The sequence below is a fragment of the Sorex fumeus genome, unplaced genomic scaffold (assembly GCF_029834395.1).
Source record: "Sorex fumeus unplaced genomic scaffold, SorFum_2.1 ptg000054l, whole genome shotgun sequence".
Classification (NCBI taxonomy): domain Eukaryota; kingdom Metazoa; phylum Chordata; class Mammalia; order Eulipotyphla; family Soricidae; genus Sorex; species Sorex fumeus.
In genome coordinates this window covers 25,398,125-25,417,611 of record NW_026606111.1, presented here as the reverse complement: position 1 = coordinate 25,417,611, position 19,487 = coordinate 25,398,125, and the positions used below count along the sequence as shown (strand labels likewise).

Sequence of the window (19,487 nt, the reverse complement as noted above, 5' to 3'; positions counted from 1 at the left end):
CATACAGTCCACAGGGTTGGCAGCCACAATGCTGACGACCAAATGGCAGCATCATTGCGTGAGTGCTGTGTTCTCTGACCAGGTCCATAGTTATTCTCCCATCAGTCTGTCACTTCGCTTGCTTCTTCGAATAAGTGTGGCTTCCATTCATCAAAAGCTCACAGGATTTCAACCACTGGCAGGAATACTAATGCAGACAAATGACGAACTTAAAGTTCTCATTGTCGCTGCCATCCGAGGCAGCTAAAAGAATCCCATTGACATATTCAGCATTCTTCCTAGAAATCGCCTGATACCCAGAGCCGCATGTTCATTAGATCTATTTTTTGTCTTCTGTTGCCCCAGGCAATGGTTTTGCCACTTATCTTACTCTCTTATTATATGATCTGTCCTTTTTCAGTCCTCTGATAATCATTTCCTCACTATCTTTGCAGCCTCCATTGCGAATTTGCCATTTCTTCTGCCTTCACTTCTCATGCCACCATTCAGACTCAAAGCCTTTGTTGTGTATTTTAAGCATTTTTTTGTAGCAATGGCCCATTCCTAGTAATGCTAGATTTTGTGTCAGGAATCCATTACCGAATAGCAAACTGTCCTAAAATTTAGTGTGTTGAAATGACCATTTTATTTCTGTCCCTTTTGTGGATTGACTCAATATTCTTCTGCCTGGGGTCATCCATCTGACCGCATCCGACAAGCCTCAGTGCATAAACACTTCTCGGGCCTGGCTTGACTTTGTGTTGTGTTCATGAATATTTTATTAACCAGAGCATGTCAGTGGCCATGGCCAGAGTTCATGTGGAGTGGGACTATGCAGAAACAAGAGTCTTGCTTCACTTGTGACAAATCTCAACAGATTTCAAGCTCTTTGTTACTATATACTTTTGTGCAAGTCATTTCATTGTGTCAAATAGTTTTCTCTTTTATGCAAAAGATTTAATAATACCAACAGTTGTAGGTTGGCTAAGTGGTTTAATTTCTTTTTAGTAATTGGTGGTTTTGTCTGTTCTGGGATCACATCTAGCAATTCTTCAAGGCTAGTCCGTTTTTAGTACTTAAGGGTCCCTTCCCAAGGTTGAACTATTAGGTGCCGGGGATCAGGGATTGAACCTGGACCTTCCACATGCAAAGTATGTGGTCTGCCTATTGATATCTCTTTAGTGACTTTTTTTTAATGATAACAGAGAGATAGATAGTGCAGTGGGTCAGGAGCCTGCACATAGCCAACATAGATTCAATCCCTGGCACCACTCATGATCCCCTGAGCACCCCCAGGATTGATCTCCAAGCACAGAGCCAGGAATGATCCCTGGCCATTGCTGGCTTTAACCCCCAAACAAAACTATAGTAATAATTGTGAGTTCAGAGTGTGTTCGGTGGCCAAGAGCGACCTCCCCAGTCCTCTCCAGCAGAGAAATCAAGAGACAGGGGACCACCAACTGATGGTCAGAATGTCCTGTTTAATCCAGAGCTGCTAGCATACTCATAGAACTTCTGAAGGGGGTTGAGGTATAGGACTGCACATAGGTGTGATTGAACATTTACAGAGGTAAAACATTTTGACAAAGACAGTTTTCTGGGGGGATTAACTCAAGGAGACACTGTCTCTCAGTGATATCTATATTGCTTTTCTCCTTTCCCTGCTGCTAGTAAATATTTAACAATTAAGTTTACTTCTTTTTAATACTTACAGTTATTTGGATAAATACAGTAAGAGAAATAGATTCCAAAACTTCATTCTCTGGGCTCCAAGGGCAAGGATGCTGGGCTTCTGCTGTAAGTCCCAGACTACGTCCTAAGGCCATTTTATTTTTTTCCCTTTTTAATAATTTTGTTTATTGAATCACCATGAGAGCAGTTACAAAACTTTCAGGTTTAAGTCTCGGTCATGCAATGAAACACCCATCCCTTCACCAGTGCCCATTTTCCACCACCAGAAACCCCAGTATATCCCCGTCCCACACCCTCCCCCTACCTGTGGGGCAGATGATTTCCACATTACTCTCTCTCTCTTTACTTTGATTATATTCAATATTTTGACATCAGACCCACCATTATTTTTTTTTCTTTTTGGGTCACACCCGGCAATGCACAGGAGTTACTCCTGGCTCTGCACTCAGGAGTCACTCCTGGCGGTGCTCAGGGGACCATATGGGATGCTGGGAATCGAACCTGGGTTGGCTGCGTGCAAGGCAAACGCCCTACCCACTTGTGCTATCTCTCCAGCCCAGATCCACCATTATTAATTGGAAATTTTTAAAAAATTTTTATTAGTGAAACACCATGAGGTACAGTTGTAGACTTACCAATTTTTGTGCTTGGGTTTCAATTACACAGTGATCAAGTACCCATCCCTCCACCAGTGCCCATTTTACACCACCACGGATCCCAGTATCCTGTCCCACCCTGCCTCTGTGGCAGGGCATTCCCTTTTGTTCTCTCTCTCCTTTTGGGTGCTGTGGTTTTCAAAAGAGGCATTGAGTGGCAATCATGTTTGGTCTATAGTCAGCATGCTTCTCCCATCCTGGGTAATTGGAATTTTACCCCAACACTCAGATCTGTCAATAAAGCAACCGGAGGCAATTTGTTTTCTATTGCTGGTTATGAATAACATATGATGTCACATGGCCACAGTAGTGGCCACGTGATTTTGGAGCTCTGAAATTTTAACAATTAAATCTCGAGGGATTTCTGCCAAAACCTGCTGAGCTCCAAGATTTGTCCCTGAGTCTCTTGGATCTTGGCTGTTAAGCAGCTTGATCAGGAGCCAGAGAGGCCATTCGTGGGCATTGACTCAGGGTCTCGTTGGGGCGGGGAGAAAAGGGCTGGCTCCAACCCATCCTGTGAGGCCCTGCATGTCTCATCACTGTGACACCAAACCTGACTGTCCAGTGGCCTCTGGAAGGTGGCAGCCACCAAGCCGCCAAAGGGAAGCAGGCAAAGGGACAACACCCTTTCCCCCCTGGGGTGGTCCGGCGCCAGTAACCCATTGCAGAGACCCAGTGCATCTCTGCCAAAAGCCGTTGGGTTCCGAGATTTGTCTCTGAGTCTCTGGGATCATGGCCATTAAGCAGTTCGATCAGGAACCAGAGAGGCCATGCCTCCAATGATATAGCTGAGGTGGAGGTGGTTTGTGGGTGTGTCTCCCACATACCTAACTTTTGGCCATTTACTTTCTTGGTAAACTTTGCCCCAAGTTGTTGGGTCTGGCCGAAGGCACAGCAGCAATTTTGGGGTATCTGGAAGTCTGAAGGTGCCATCAGGCTGCTGATGCACTTGCCTCACAGGTACAGATTGACCTGCTGGCAGCACCATACCCGCCCCGCCCCCCCCCCAGGCCATTTTAGCTCTTTCTTCCCCGTGGGAAGTCTTGTCTCTTAAGTCATAATGGCTTGCATCAAGGCCATGCTTTTATGCTTTCTAGACTGTCGTATTTCAATGCTGGGAGTAGCTTTGATGTACATCCCAGGTCCATCCAGGTCCCGCAATGGGACCCCCCCACCTTTGGAGTGTTAGGAACTACAACAGCTGAAGCCTGAGTCAAATAATTATGATGGATGCCCACAAGTAGATATATTTTAGAGCCAATCAACTCCCAAATATTAGGAGCATAGCATTAAGGTCTTTCTCCGTTCAAGCAATGGACATTGCTCTATAATAAAATATGAAAAGGCTATAGGGGAAATAGAAAAGCAAGTAATTCACTATTAATACAAAGTCCAGAGTTATCAGAAAATTTTACTTATAAGTAACCAACCCTGACTTGGGGAATTATGACAATGAGAAGTAAAATACAGAGGAAAGGTTAAACTCAGGATTAGGGAGACTCCTAAGAGCACTGTAAGTTTCTCGGGGGGGAGGGGGGAGAAAAAGGGGCAAATCACTGATGTAGCCTAAAACACTTAGAGTTAATATCCAACAAATAATAATATCTGTTATTATAGAAAATATACAAAATATAGAAAAGCATCAGAAAGGAAGCAAACATTTCCCAAAATCCCAACTGACACAGTTTATCCTAAGCATCTACAGGGTCTTCACTATCCCATTTACCGCTACAGTTGTCTGTCAGCATCTTACTCTGTCTGCAAGGCATTCAGGTCCTCTAAGGAAGAGGCCAGATCTTATCACCACTCTAAATTTTATTGCTTTACATGTTAGGATTACAATATACAGAAGTATAAAAACCCTCAGCCTAATATTAGACAATGTTTATGTCCCCACTTAAGTTGAAGTTGTATTAGATAGGCTCAAACATTCTTGAAAATCTTCAAGTTACAGAAGTGGGAAAGCCCTATCAAGAGCAAATACCTAAATGGTGCTGTAGAAGCTCCTTTGCCTTTGGGGAGTGCCAGCAAGCAGTGGGTGGGCTAGAGAGTGAAGAATGCTGTGAAGGAGGTAAGGTACAGGGAGCTGTTCAAGCCCAGCGACTCAGGACAGACGGCGATGTTAAAAACTTCCCTAGATTAGACCGGACAACGTTTCATTGTTGAAAACAGAAGTCACATTAGTAAAAAGACAGTATATTTTACAATCAGACAAGTCTTTTTTTTTTTTTCTATTTTAGTCAAAGAAGCCTGGCAGAGATCACCGAACTTATACATACTGCTCTCCTTGTACATCGCGGGATCGTAAATTTAAACGAATTGCAATCTTCTGACGGGCCCCTGAAAGACATGCAATTTGGGAATAAAATCGCGATCCTGAGTGGAGACTTCCTTCTAGCAAATGCCTGCAACGGACTCGCTCTGCTGCAGAACACCAAGGTAACCAGACAGGGTTTGCTTGTTCCACGGCTCACATTTGACTGCAAAACCAGAGTTCAGTAAAATTGTGTGGTTGTTTGAAGGCCTGAAACTCTTGACTCAACAGCTTTGTTAGTCATGTTAATTATTTAATGAAAACAAACTACAAATATTACCTATAATCTCATGATCTAGAGAGAGTTGCCATTAGTCAATAACTGGATGTATTTCCTTTCAGTCTTACTTATATATACCTTTATATAAGTATTTTGGTAACATAAGTGAGAACTTGCAAATATATATATGGTACAGTGCATATATATGTGGTATGTATGGTGTACATATATATCATACATATATGTGTATATATATATATGTATAACGCATATGTATGATATAGCTATATGACTTTTAAAATTTTTATTTTTTGCACTGGAGATTGAACCCAAAGTCTTGCACAGGTAAAAATTGTGCTTTACCACTGAGCCATGTCCCGACATGAATTTTTGGATTTTTTAAATTTTGCCTCTTTTTCCTACTTTATGTTATGATGTCAGCATTTTCCTATATTAACATTTTTACACAAATGTTTTTATGGATGTCACATGATATATAATCACTAAATATTTTGTTTTATTTAACAGATTATTAATTTTTAGAATTAAGGTTACTTCTAATTCTTGCTGTTATAAATAGAGCTGCAGTGCATATATATTTACATATGAATTTTATTTATTCTAGATTTCCATAAAATAAATGTGATTCAAATTATTTAAACATCATCATTCTTCTTGATACATATTGTTCAGCTTTTTGTTAGAAATTCTGGATATATCAGGTCCAGAGAGATAATACAGAGGGCAAGGTGCTTGTCTTTCATATACCCAAAGCTGGTTTGATCCCAGGTATCCCATATGGTCCTCCAAGCCTTGCTAGGAGTGATCCCTGAGCACAAAGCCAGGATAAGCCCTGATGTGGCCAAAAAAAGAGAAGAAGAAAGGACACACAAAAGAATCTCAGAACCAAGCAGCTTGCTGCAGAGATGCCTCGGGACTTTAAGCCAAGCCAATTTCAGTGGGATACCTCAGACAGTAGCAGGCGTCGTCCCTCCACCTGCCCCCTAAGAATCCCAGCAGCCACCAACTTTCAGAGTCCATCGAGAAATACAGGTATGCATGTTCAGTGAGGGCAAACTCCAGGCCTCATGGAATGGTGGATGGACCGGTCCTTCTTATCTCATCTTCCCTATGGGACCCTGGAGGTCATGCCCACGAACTGTCTCTAACTGCTATTTAATCTCCTTACGTAACGGCCATGATCCAGAGACACACAAAAGAATCTTGGAACCGAGCAGCTTGCTGCAGAGATTTCACCAGAACCTAATTATCTAAAATTTTTAAATTCCAGGAGTGCATGCAGCTGCTCTTGCAGCCATGCAACATCTTATGCTATTCATAACAAGCAATACAAAGGAGAGTATGGGGGACATTGTCTGCCATAGAGGCGGGGGGAGGGGTGGGATGGGGTTGGATACGGGGAATATTGGTGGTGGAAAATGTGCACTGGTGGAGGGTTGGGTGTTCGATCATTGTATAACTGAAACTTAAGCATGAAAGCTTTGTAACTGTATCTCATGGTGATTCAATTAAAATAGAAAAAAGGAAGAAGGCTCTGGATATCTTCCTTACCTATCAGTTAGAATTGTTTGCTTATAAAGTCCTGGAGTTAATTTTATCTCGCATGTGAAAACATCAGGACTGGGCGGTCCAAAATTGGAATGGCAATTCTACAATTGCCATTGTAGAACCCAAGCATCTTCTGGGTTGGTTGATTTAGCAGTACCTGTCCAATCCAGGTCTCATGTATGCAAGTCATCCCCATGCTCTTTTTATCTTACTGCTTTATCTTCCCTATTTATTTGCTTTGGCCTAAATAGTTGCCATACATCTCATGGTTATCCGTAGGAATGAGGGAGGAGAAGGGAGAGAAGGGTAGTTTCCTTCCCTTAAAGATCAAATAAGCATGTCAACTATTTTAGTAAAGGTCTTTGTGTAAATTTACAATCCCATAACTTAACATTTGTCTTATTTTCTTCAGTTCTTAACAGAGTGTGAATATTAACCATTGTGTTAGAGTAAGCCAGGATGGGTTTGATAGATCTCCAATTTATATTTCCATCCTCTACCTCCATTTTGGTCTTGTGCAATAGAGTGTTCCCATGGTAAAGTATTATTAAGTCTGAAAGACAACCAGCAATAACTCATCTCTCTACACAAGCCTTTGAGACACTTCCTAGCCAAGGACGGAACACAGGTCATTGCTGATGTAGCACAGTGCCCTGTGTGTCTAGAGACAGTTAAATGCTTACCAGCTAAGGCCGTAGGAGAAGTGCTTACCATTACTGGCCAGCAGGCCACTTGGAATATCACCCAGGTGTATTATAGGCCCTGCAGAGCCTTCAAGAGCCATTGAACCATTAGGTATCAGACCAGAAGTTCAATTGGAAACAAAGTGACAGGTTCAGTGTCTCTGAAATAAGTGTGGAGTACCAGGGCTCATTGACTCTCTGTAGAGTAAATAGAATAGACTGAACACATTTGCTTGTATGATGTGATCTTTTAGGTTATTATTGAATAGACCTTGCTTTTTTTCAGTAAGTCTTTCAGCAGTCACAGGTTTTAGAAGTTTGTTTCATTTATTTTAAGTTACTGAATTTTTGTTTCTTGGGAAAGTTGATAAAGAATGTGTGACGTGTGCAAAATGTTGGATGACATTTATTATCCACTCCAGAGGCCATATTGGTATCCCTGAGCCCATAAAAACAAGTGCCAAATCTGCTTTAAAAAGATAAGTGTCAGGATCTACTTCCAAATTTAGAGGTTACTTTAAGGGGACTGCCTGAGATGATGATTTAACATAGGCAGCTACAGAAGGTATATACATACCACTCTAAGAAGCCTAACTGTTCTGATTTAAATTTTACCCAGTTTTGACTACTGTTTCCTTGTGCACAAAGGAAGAGGGAATCAATTACTTTTATGTTTGTTAGCTCTCTTTTGAGAAAAAATTATTTTGCAAACATTTAAATAATACCACTTTTGGTTGAGTGTCTTCTAATACTTTAACCTCTTCAGTTAATTATAAAAGTGCTTAATCTTTTCTATTTTATGATGCTTTTAGAAGTAAAGCCATCAGATGCAACGTCATTGTGAATAATATTAAAAATTCAATTTGAGGGGCTGGAGAGGTAGTACAGCGGGAAAGGCTCTTGCTTTGCATGCGGCTAACCTGGGTTCACTCTCCCCAGCACCCCATGTGGTCTACCAAATGGAGCCTCATGAGTGCAGAGCCAGGTGTAGCCAAAAAATGAAACAAAAACCAATTTGGAAATTCACCATTGAGGCAGACAACTGGACTGTATGCCTGGAAAACAGTGTCCAGAATTCTATCTCTGACACTGCCTAGCACCCCAAACACTGTTGAGTGTACCCCCTCATCACCCCAAGCAGCTCAGAACCCAAACAGGACTACATCACCAGATTACACACCTATGACAACCTGCACTGCCCTATTGAGCTTCACCATGTGGTGACTTCCAGGCCTCTGAACATCTCTGGGGAGATCTCCCCCCTCATACCCCACCCCCTAAAAGAAGAAGTTCAACAATGAAAATTTTTATAATACCAGTATAATTTGGGAGAAGCACAAGTTGTTAATATAACAAGGTTCTTATCCCATTAGGAACCCTTCAGAGCAATTGGATTTGGTTGTGGCACACCTTAATTCCTAGTCACATCCGAATCAGCATCAGTATTCAAATCATTGAAGTAGAAGTTACTATTACAGCCCATAAGGCATTTGCCTTGCATGTGGCTAACCCCAGTTCAATCCCTAGCATCCCATATGGTTCCTGAGTCTGCCAGGAGAAAGCTCTGAGCACTGCCGGGTGTGGCCCCAAAACAACAACAAAAAGAAGTTAACTGTTATTGACAAGTGTCTGTATAGTAAGAAGTGTTAAACTCAAGATCTGGTGGGGGGTATAACTAATCTTGAGTGTGAAAATGCACTTCACTGCAACAGCCTGTTCCTTCTCTCTTCGTTGCCTGTCATCAATCAGATTTGGGAATTTTTTTTCTTTTTTTGTTTATTTGTCTTTGGGCCACACCTGGCAGTGCTCAAGGTTCACTCCTAGCTCTATGTTCAAGGATCAGTCCTGGCAGGGACTGAGGGGATCGTATGGGGTGCTGGGAATTGAACCCAGGTTGTCTTGCATGCAAGGCAAGTGTCCTACCCACTCTGTCCTATCTCACCAGCCCAGATTTTGGAAATCATTACACTCAATGTTGAATTTTGTTATGAATGAGTCATCAAAGTTTTAGTGCCACACTGTTAGAAGTCAATAGAAAATCTTGTTTTGTTTTGTTGTTTTGGTGCCATATGGGGCAGTGCACAGGTAATCATACAGTCCCATGATTGAAACCAGGACTTCATACATGCAAGCCAGATTCTCTGCCTCTGAGCCACATCCCTGACCAACCAGGAAACTTAAATCTGGATTCAACAACTGGAAACCTAGAGGAACTTGTAGAGAATCACTAGTGAACAAAAGCTTTCACTGGAGATTTCACTACAAAAGGAAATATTAAGAATGCAAGGGGGTATGGTTACAAAAGGAAATATTAAGAATGCAAAGGGGTATGGTGCCGCCAGCAGGTCAGTCTGTACCTGTGAGGCAAGTGTATCAGCAGCCTGATGATGCATCAGACTTCCAGAAACCCCAAAATTGCTGCTGTGCCTTTGACCAGACCCCAAAAATTTGGGGCAAAGTTTACCAAGAAAGTAAATGGCCAGAAGTTAGGTATGTGGGAGACACACCCACAAACCACCTCGGGCTCAGCTATATAATTGGAGGCATGGCCTCTCTGGTTTCTGATCAAACTGCTTAACAGCCATGATCCCAGGGACTCAGAAACAAATCTCGAAACCCAATGGCTTTGCAGAAATGCGTCCAGTCCCTGCAGTAGGTTACCAGTGCTGGGCCAACCCAGGTGGAAATAAGTTTTGTGCCTTGACCTGTTCCCCCTGGCGGCCCAGTGGCCACCATCCTCCAGAGGCCCCTGGACAGTCAGGTTTGGACCCGCAGTGATGAGACACGGGGGGCCTCATGGGATGGGGGTGGAGCTAGCCCTTTCCTCCCCGTCCCAACAAGACCCCGAGTCGTTGCCCACGAATGGCCTTTCTGGTTCCTGATTAAGCTGCCTAATGGCCATGAACCCAGAGACTCAGGAACAAATCTCGGAATCCAGCAGGTTTTGGCAGAAATCCCTCCAGATTTAAGTGTTAAAACTTCAGAATTTCATCTCATGGGAAGAGGGGCGGTACTGGCTCGTCCTTCATGCCCTACCGAGGCCACGAGTTGCCTCCCACGAGCGGCTCTCTGGCAGGGCCATGGCTCCAGAGGCAAAAGGACTTAACCCAGAGCCCAGCAGCTTGCAGCAGAAAAGTGAATAAACCATATGTTAACCTAAGGCGCCATGCCTCCCCTGGAGGGAAAGGGTGTTGCTCCCTTCCGCCTCCCCAGCCCCGCCCCCCCTGCAGCAAGGTGGCCGCTGCCTCAGAGCTTATTGGAAACCCAGGTATGAGCTGGTGGTGACAGGGCAACTGCAGTTCATGGGAAGAGGGGCAGTACCGGCTTGTCCCTCACGCCCTACCAAGATCACGAGTTGCCCCCCACTAGCGGCTCTCCAGCATGACCATGGCTCCAAAGGGAAAGGGTGTTGCTCCCTTCTGCCTTTTTCCCCTCCAGCAGCAAGGTGGCCACCGCCTCAGAGCTTATTAGAAAGCCAGGTGTGAGCCAGCAGTGACGGGGCAATTGCAGTACCGGCTCATCCTTCACGTCCTACTGAGGTCACGAGTTGCCCCCAGCGAGTGGCTCTCCAGCACGGCCATAACACCAGATGCACAGAAACCAATCTCGCAATTATTCTGGCTCTTTGCAGAAATCCCTCCAGACTTACCTAGTAAAATATCAGAAATCCAAAATCGCGCAGCCGCAAAGTAGCCACGTGACATCATATGGTTCTCATAACCAGCTATAGAAATCAAATTATTTCACAATCTTTTCAGCAATTCTGATTGTTGGGGGAAATTCTAAACAATAATGGTGCATCTTTTGGTGAAATAATAAATGTAATCAAAGTAGAGAGAGAGTTAAGTAGAAATCACCTGCCTCACAGGCATTGGAAGGGGTGGGAGGGGGGTATATTGGGGTTCTTGGTGGTGAAAAATAAGTACTGGTGAAGGGAAAGGTGTTTGATCATTGTATGACTGGGACTTAAATCTGAAAGCTTTGTAACTTTTCCCACAGTGATCCAATAAATAAATATAAGAAAAATATTACGAATGCAAATGGTGCACAAGAATAAATTTGCAGTTCTGTAATTGTGACTTGGCATAACCTACCTGACAGGAAGAATCTTTTGGTGATGCACCATTTTGAATAAATTACACATAAGCATGCATGTAATTGAAATCGTGAAGGCCAAGATTTTTGCGGCATCTAATTCTGGCAAAATATTCAAAAGAATAATAAAGCAATTTATTTGATACATTTTGTTCTATAAAGACTGGCCAAAGGAACATACTCTGAAAAGAACAAAGTGGTAGTTCCTTGAATATATTTGGACCAGGACAAGTTAGTATCATGAAAGATTAGTATTGAATATATATCTTCCATGTAGCAAATCTGCTCTGAGTTTGCCAGGTAACTGAGAATATTTACAGAAAGCATTTTGTCAATAAAAACTATTATGAAGTATCAGTAAAAATCGGTTGAAAGTATCAGTCATTTCAAGTTAATTGGTTATAAAATGTGACTCTGAAGAATATTGCCATTTTTTTTTAAATACCATCTTTTAAATTTTTTTGTTCTTTTTTTGGAATGATAGCACAGCAGGTAGGGTATTCTCTTTGTACGCAGCCGACCTGGGTTCAATTCCTCTGCCCCTCTCAGAGAGCCCAGCAAGCTACTGAGAATATCTCACCTGCACGGCACAGCCTGGCAAGCTCTCCATGACATATTCAATATGCCAAAAACAGTAACAAGTCTCACAATTTGTTGTGAGACATTACTGGTGCCTGCTCGAGCAAATCGATGAACAGGAGGACAGTACTACAGTGCTAAGGTTTAAAAACAATTTTTTTTAAAATTTTTGAGCCACACCTGATAGTACTCCAGGCTTAGTCTGCTTTGATGTGTCTCACGAAATTCTCTTCATTACTGGAATTCATGTGTCCGAAGGATGGATAAGTGGCCATTCCCCCAGGGTGCAAGCTGGTACCAGCCCCTTCCCTCTGTACTGTATCTACTGTTGCCTGGAGTGAACTTTGAGCCTTGATGGATGAGGAAGCACCAAAAAGTGCAACTGTGGCATCACTTATGTGTGCCATGAGCTGCATATGAGTAGCTCTGGTCACTCACTGGTCGCTCGGGAATTAGCCACCCTCGAGAACATCATGCGACGACTGGAATGGGAAGAAATGGGAGTGAAGGGAAGGAATGGGAGTCGGCAACTACACCACCTCTGCTTTGCTGATGACATTGTTTTAATAACACCAAACATCAGCCAAGCGGCACAAATGCTGGCCGACTTTGACCGTGAGTGTGGAAAGGTAGGACTACAGCTGAATCTTACAAAGACAATGTTTATGAGAAACAGCCTCATTCCTGATGCCCCATTCGTTCTCAACGGAACGACCATCTCCGAATGCAACAGCTATGTGTACCTAGGTCGAGAGGTCAACATGACAAATGACCTGGCACCCGAGCTGTGCAGGAGGAAGAGAGCGGCTTGGAACGCCTTCAAGAACGTCGAAGAAATAGCTAAGAGGACAAAGAACCTCCGGCTCTGGGCACATCTCTTTGATTCCACTGTTCTTCCTGCATTAACATATGCCTCAGAGACCTGGGCACTACGCAAACAGGATGAGAACGCTATTCAGGTCTCCCAAAGAAGAATAGAAAGAGCTATGCTTGGAATATCACGTTTCACTCAAATGAGAGAAAGAATCCAGAGTTCTGACATCCGTCAACGAGAATCAGGGACGCTGTCTCGTTTGCCAAAGTGTCAAATATCAGATGGGCTGGTCACGTAATGAGATTTAAAGATGACCGCTGGACTAGAGCTGTTACCAACTGGATCCCACGGGATATCAAAAGACTGCGTGGCCGCCCACCTACTAGATGGTCAGACTTCTTCATCAAGATCATGAACGATCGGTTTGAAGCTCTTCATGTTCCCAGAGCGATCAGATGCCATTGGGCTACACTAGCACGCAACAGGGACAAATGGAGACATTACTGGCGCCCGCTCGAGCAAATCGACAACTAACGGGAAGTTAAGTGATTAAGTGATACCTGAGAGAATAGTTTTTCTGACATAGTAACCACCATTCCAGTAACTAACTCTCAGCCAGGTTCCTATCGTCACTATTCCTAAAAAAGAAACCAGGGCTTATGACCTTTAGCAATCTTTACTCTAATCATAACTTTTACTCTAATCATCAATTTTAACTACCTTAAACTATAGTGATAGAAGGTTAAATTGGGGTTTCAAGTACAAATAAAATAATGCTATAATGTTGCAAACTAGTTTTTATGCTTTAATCACTTTATGTGAATGGTATTTATGTGTTCCTGTTTTCTTAACTAGTCTGTATCATTCACACATTCTTTCTTTTAGTGTGGTTCAAGTTCAGGAGGAAAAAAAATGGAGGCTTTAACTCCTATAAAAATCAAATCAGATTCACAGTCTGTGAAATCCCATCTTGGTGTTTTGCATTCAGACGCTTCACTATAAATGTTCCAGAGTCTAAGACCTCCACCATCTGCTCCATTAAGCACTGGATTTCAGTAGCAATACTTGATTTACTGCCCCAGCCCACCTATCTCCCCACACCCTTACTATAGCCATCCAAACAGTCCAACCTGAATCTTCTCAAAATAGGTGCTCTTCCCCTTCAGTAAACCCTATGCCTTAATTGTCTCTTCAGAGATTTTGTCCTTTAGATTTGTATTTTGTTAGCCTTTGGTGATAAGATTTTATTGTTGTTGTTGTTAGGCTATGGTGTTCTTGTTGTTGGGGATAGAGTTTGGGGTCATACCTGGCTGGGCTCAGGGGTCCCTTCTGGTGATGCTGGATGGAGCAGGGCATATGCTGTGTCAGGGATGGAACGGGGGTCAGTTGCATGCCAGCCAGACCCCTTAAACCCTGTGCTGTCTCTCCATCCCAGCCATGCTTTGTTTTGTTCTGTTTTAAATTTGATAGTTGGGTGTTGAATCGAACCATTGATTCTATGTAATTCTTTTATTAATCCAAAAGGGGTCTTTTGCCCCTCAAAGAGGAGCAAAAGGTCTCTACAAGTTTGATTTCAAAAGATGTTTCTCCTTTGTGAGAGCCCCTGGAAAACACGCCCAGGGCTCCACAATTGATCTACCTCTTAGATCAAACCTCCTAGGTTTTAGCATTTGTCATTTCTCTCATTTTTATGTTGGGGGGCCACCATGTGTTTTTGTTTGGGGGTCACCCCACCCCCACCGGCTATTTTCAAGGCTTATTTCTGGTTCTGTGCTCAGGGATCACTCGTGTGTGTGTGTGTGTGTGTGTGTGTGTGTGTGTGTAAGAGTGGCACCATTTGAGGTACCAGGAATTGAATCCAGGCTGGCTGCATCTAATGCAAGTATCTTGTGTGCTGTACTATCTTTCCAGCCCCTCCTCTTTTAATCATAAGAAGGGATTTCCAAATCATGAGTGTTTTAAACCAAGGATTGTAAGGGGTAACTAACTGGAGGATTATTTGACAGTAATCCAATTAGAATGTTTTTTTTAAGGAAATTCACTTTCATATTGAAAAAGGACCGATTGATTACATTAAATGAGTTCCCAGAAATGCTAAGTATAATACTGACAGTTAATGAATTTGAGGGAAGGCAGTGGCCATAAACATTTCTTTGGGTCAGTATTAAGTTTTCTCAAGTTCTCTACATATGGTTAATGCCTTGTTAGAGTAGGATTTCTATTTTATGATGCTTATTTCCTCTTATAAGACGGTGGTGGGGAGTGGGGGGCAGGAAATAGGCTTTGTTCTTCAAGCCCATATTCTTTCTTGAACACGTATCTCACTTGCTTGTATTTCTGCTTGCTTTTCCCACTCTGGAGAAGCCCGGGTTCTCTCTGGAACATGTACTTCCTCTCTTTCTCTCCCCTCACATCTTTTTTTTTTCCTTTTTTTGGATCACACCCGGCATTGCACAGGGGTTACTCCTGGCTCATGCACTCAGGAATTACTCCTGGCAGTGCTCAGGGGACCATATGGGATGCTGGGAATCGAACCCGGGTCAGCTGTGTGCAAGGCAAACACCCTACCCACTGTGCTATCACTCCAGCCTCGCCCCCCCACACACATCTTTCTAAGTAGTTTAAATAAAAACTATCTTGCTTCACTTTAAAATAAAGACAGAAAAATCAACATAGCGACCACAGCAATGAGGAAGCAGGCAGAACTTTTGTATATCGCCTGTCTGTTTTCCTGGCTTTGTCTTGGAGGCTGGGTATTTTACTCAGTAATTAAAAATTAGCATATTTGCAACAACTTTACTTTCTTATGATTTATTCATTGTACAGCTTTCCCATTATCTTGTGCTACTGGATTCCTGTCTGTATTTCTATGTTATGTGTTTATCTCAATACTTCTCCTGAGGCCCATCATTAGGTAAAAGGTTCTCTAGTCATCTGAGATTCAGAGCCGGTTTATAATTGCCAGGGGGTAAAATTAGCAGTCAATTATTCTCCCTTTGGCAGTTCCCTAAAGATATTAGGGGGTCTTCGTGGTAATTGCCTTAGGTAACACTTAGATTTTTAAATATCTCTAAGTATGGAAATTGGTACATTAATCTTCTGGGTAACTGTCTTCTTACAATTATAGCTATAGCCATGTAAGTGTGAATTAACAAGGTTTTGGATTCAAGAGTGTGTTTAAAATTTTATGTTTGGATTTTCATTCATTTTCAGTTATGGAATCTAAGGGCGACTTTCTATTTTCATCCTTCACTGTGTAAAGGTTCTGTGCTAACCTGGGAGTGCCTCATTTAAGCCCTGACTCCACTGAGATGAGCTGTTCTGGATTGTGTTCATGTAAAAAATTTCACAGAATGCTGAATCAACGGGGTCATGCCGGAATCTAAAATTTTGATGTTTGAGCATCAGCCACCAATGAGGCATGCTAAATAATTTGGGAGTTCAGGAAATGAAATCAGGCTGATCATTACAGGTTTTCCCTGCACCCTATTTTTATTTGTACACCGGACTAGTATTTTAAGATTGAGTCACAGTAGAAATAAGACTAAGCGGATTGCTACTTGTCATCTCTTTTAAAAAAACCTTTCATTTTATATGTACAGTGATAACCCTAGTATTTAAAGAATTGGACTCACCATATTATTTTTTGTCTTGGTAGTCATTTTCATTTAACACACTGATCACTATATATCAGATGGGAGACTGTAAGTCAGTCTTGCCTAAATGCCCCAGAACATTGTCACGATGTCACTCTTGGGGGCTGTTCTATTAAGCATTAGTGATTTATTATACTAAATAACCAGTGGCACAGATGTACTCCTTACATAGCTGATGTATTTCCTTATGTTAACTTTGTTTTCCTAAAGGCATAAATATGTTGTTTACAAGGAAGAATTTTGTTTGTATAAATATGCTTAATTTATGCATATAAATCTCTCTTTATACCATCTATATGTCTTAATTTAAAAAGCTGCTTTTGGTTATTTGATATGTGTTGTATCCCTCATATTAATTTCACTTTCAAATTCATGTTGAAACTGAAATCTCAAAACAGGCTATGTCATATGAAACTTAGGTTTTTCTTGATCAGACTCATTTAAAACAGGCACCATGCTAACTCGTGTTTATAGTCTTGTCAGCCCTGTTTCACTTGTGGAGGTTAATGAATTAATGTCTTTAAGCCTGGTTAGTTTGACACCAAGATTAGTGTTCTTTTCTACATAAACCTGCTCAGGTGTAGACTTTTACAATGAGATTATGTGTGTGAAGAGTAAATGGGTGTCATCTATTGTAACAATAAAAGAAATGACCCCCATATCAGATAAATAAAGAAGCTAAGATGCTGTCAATTACCTTTACAGGGGGCCAGAGAAATTGTACAGTGGGTAAGACATTTACTTTGTACATGTCCAACCAGAATTTGATCCCCAGTGCCCCCTTTGTGGTCCTCTGAGTCCCTCCAGGAGCAATCCCTGAGCACAGAACCAGGAGTCAGCCCTGAGCACCACCAAGTGTGCTTCTCCCCCTCCCTGCCCCACCAACCCACCAAAAAAAAATTATTCTTGCAGAATCCCAAGACAAGCTCATTTGTCCACTGTTTCTTATCATGTTTTTAATATTTGCCAGTATCAAACAAGCACTTTTTTTCTGAGATTGCTTTCTTCATCTTTAAAGTAAACATGATAAATGCTCAGTGTTTAAAAGTATGCTAGAAATATAAAGAGATAAAATATTATACTCTTGGGGCCAGAGCAATAGTACAATGGGTAGGGCATTTGCCTTGCATGCAGCCAACCCATGTTTGATCCCCAGCATCCCATATGGTCCCCCAAGCACCACCAGGAGTTATGCCTGAGTGCAGACCAGGAGTTATGCCTGAGTGCAGAGCCAGGAGTAACCCCTGAGTATTGCCTGGTGTGGTCAAAAAAGCCACACACACACACACACACACACACACACACACACACACACACACATCTTGCACTCTTCTAAAATTGATTATCCCATTACAACTTTGAACTTTACCCTTTTGGTGCTAAAAAAAGAATGAAACGAAATCTCTTAGATTACTGACCTTGATTTGGAGGGACACTTCTGTGAGCATCTATGTCAGACTAGAAGCCTGATGACAGGAAACTTGAGAGAAGCATTTGTTCCATATGCCTGACATTCAGAGATGGCCTTTAAACATAGGCCTGTGCTAGCTGTGTTCCACAAAACGATATTGTCTGAAAGCTGTAGATTGGAGAAATCCCACCCCGTAATTGGGCAGCAGAGATAGAAGCATATCATGACAATCTTATCATACACCAGCACCCTCAATTTTGTCAATTCTCCTCTTCCACTTTCCAGCAGTACAATTCATTAAACCATCATTCCCCCTCCATTTCCACTAACATATTTCACATTTCTCCGAGTGCGAAGGAGAAAAAAAAAAAAAGTACCTATTTTCAAGCCTAAGTTATCCAGTATTCTGCATTTGCCTTTCTAGCAATTATATTCAAGGAACTTGGAGGCCTTGAGCAGCTGGTTCCTTCCTCTGTACCCTCATCAGGTGTCTTCTCCAAACTTTCTATGCCCCAGGTCACTTGTCTCTATTGCCTCTCTCTCTCTCTCTCTCTCTCCTCTCTCTCTCTCAGGAGCGCTCTCGCTCTCGCTCTCGCTCTTGCTCTCTCTCTCTCTCTTTCTCTTCCTCCTCAAGGCTGTTAATTTTACCTCAGGCAATCTCTGTAGTATTTGCTCATCCTGTTCAGCCTTCTCCACCCTCTAAGTTAGCATTCTTTTGTCTTTGTGTGTGTGTGTGTTATTTTAGAAATGTTGCCGCTACCATTATTTTACCTTTTCTTTATTCCTTTCAAAAGGAAAAATAAACTAATGAACTTTCCCTGATAGTGTAAAGCATTCTAGTAAAATTTAGTATACTCTTATTGCTTGTTTGTTTATGGGCCACACCCAGCTGTGCTCAGGGCTTACTCCTGGCTCTGGGCTTAGGGATCATGCTTGGTGAGCTCCAGAGACCATATGGGGTGCTGGGGATTCAGCCTGGGTCTGTTCTGTTTAATTTCTAGCACTGCCTGGTCCCCCCACCCCCCTTCCAGCTCCAAGACATGGAAGGGAGGGAGGGAGGGAGGGCGGAAGGGAGGGAGGGAGGGAGGGAGGGAAGAGAAGGAGGGAGGAGAAAGGAAGGAAAAAAGGACAAAGTAGGCATGAGTTCGTCCCATTAAACCAAATTTCCCTATAACTAGATGATTTTGAAAAATATTTCCTGTTTAGTCTTATTCTGTTTAATTGTTTAATTTTAGTTCTGTAGGCAACATAAGATTGTGGTTTTCTATTCTGTTTTTAATTGCAATTCTATGGTATTCATAATGTCAGGAGCTAACTAAGCTTTTGTGGGCATCCCTGGAAACATTCCTACCACTTATAACCATTGTCTGTTGGAAAGAAGTAGTATGTGCTCCGAAGAATTGGCTTATAGGGATGAAATTTCAAAATATTTTATAATTTTGTGCCTGCTTTGTGAGATCAATACTTACTGGGAACATCATGAACAATAAGAAGATATGAGAATAATCAAAAAGATCCACGTGACTATTTTTATTAGTAGCCACTTTGTAGCTTAGTTGTATTGACATAATTTTGGTTTTAACATTTCTATTATTTTCATAAATCCTTGGAATGGTAAATCTCAAGAACAGCACCACCAACCAACAAAAATATTTAGTCTAAGCCAAACTTGACTTACTGGGCTTTAACCCAGGAGCAAATTATATTTATTTAGCAATAGTGATTGGGGAAGAGCCATTTCCTGGCAACTAATGACCCACTAGAGGACTAGTGTGCCCAAGGCGAAGCTGAAGGCCATTAGCCCAACAGGTCATTAACT

General features: G+C 42.1%; 1 protein-coding gene across 1 annotated transcript in view; it reads left to right on the top strand.

Moving 5' to 3' along the window:
- PDSS2 (decaprenyl diphosphate synthase subunit 2) overlaps window positions 1-19,487 on the top strand; it is a 306,636-nt gene that overhangs the window by 192,099 nt on the left and 95,050 nt on the right. Inside the window, exon 3 of the mRNA XM_056125092.1 lies at window positions 4,568-4,766. Within this exon, the coding sequence (XP_055981067.1) occupies window positions 4,568-4,766 (199 nt within the window). The remainder of the gene's footprint in view (window positions 1-4,567; window positions 4,767-19,487) is intronic.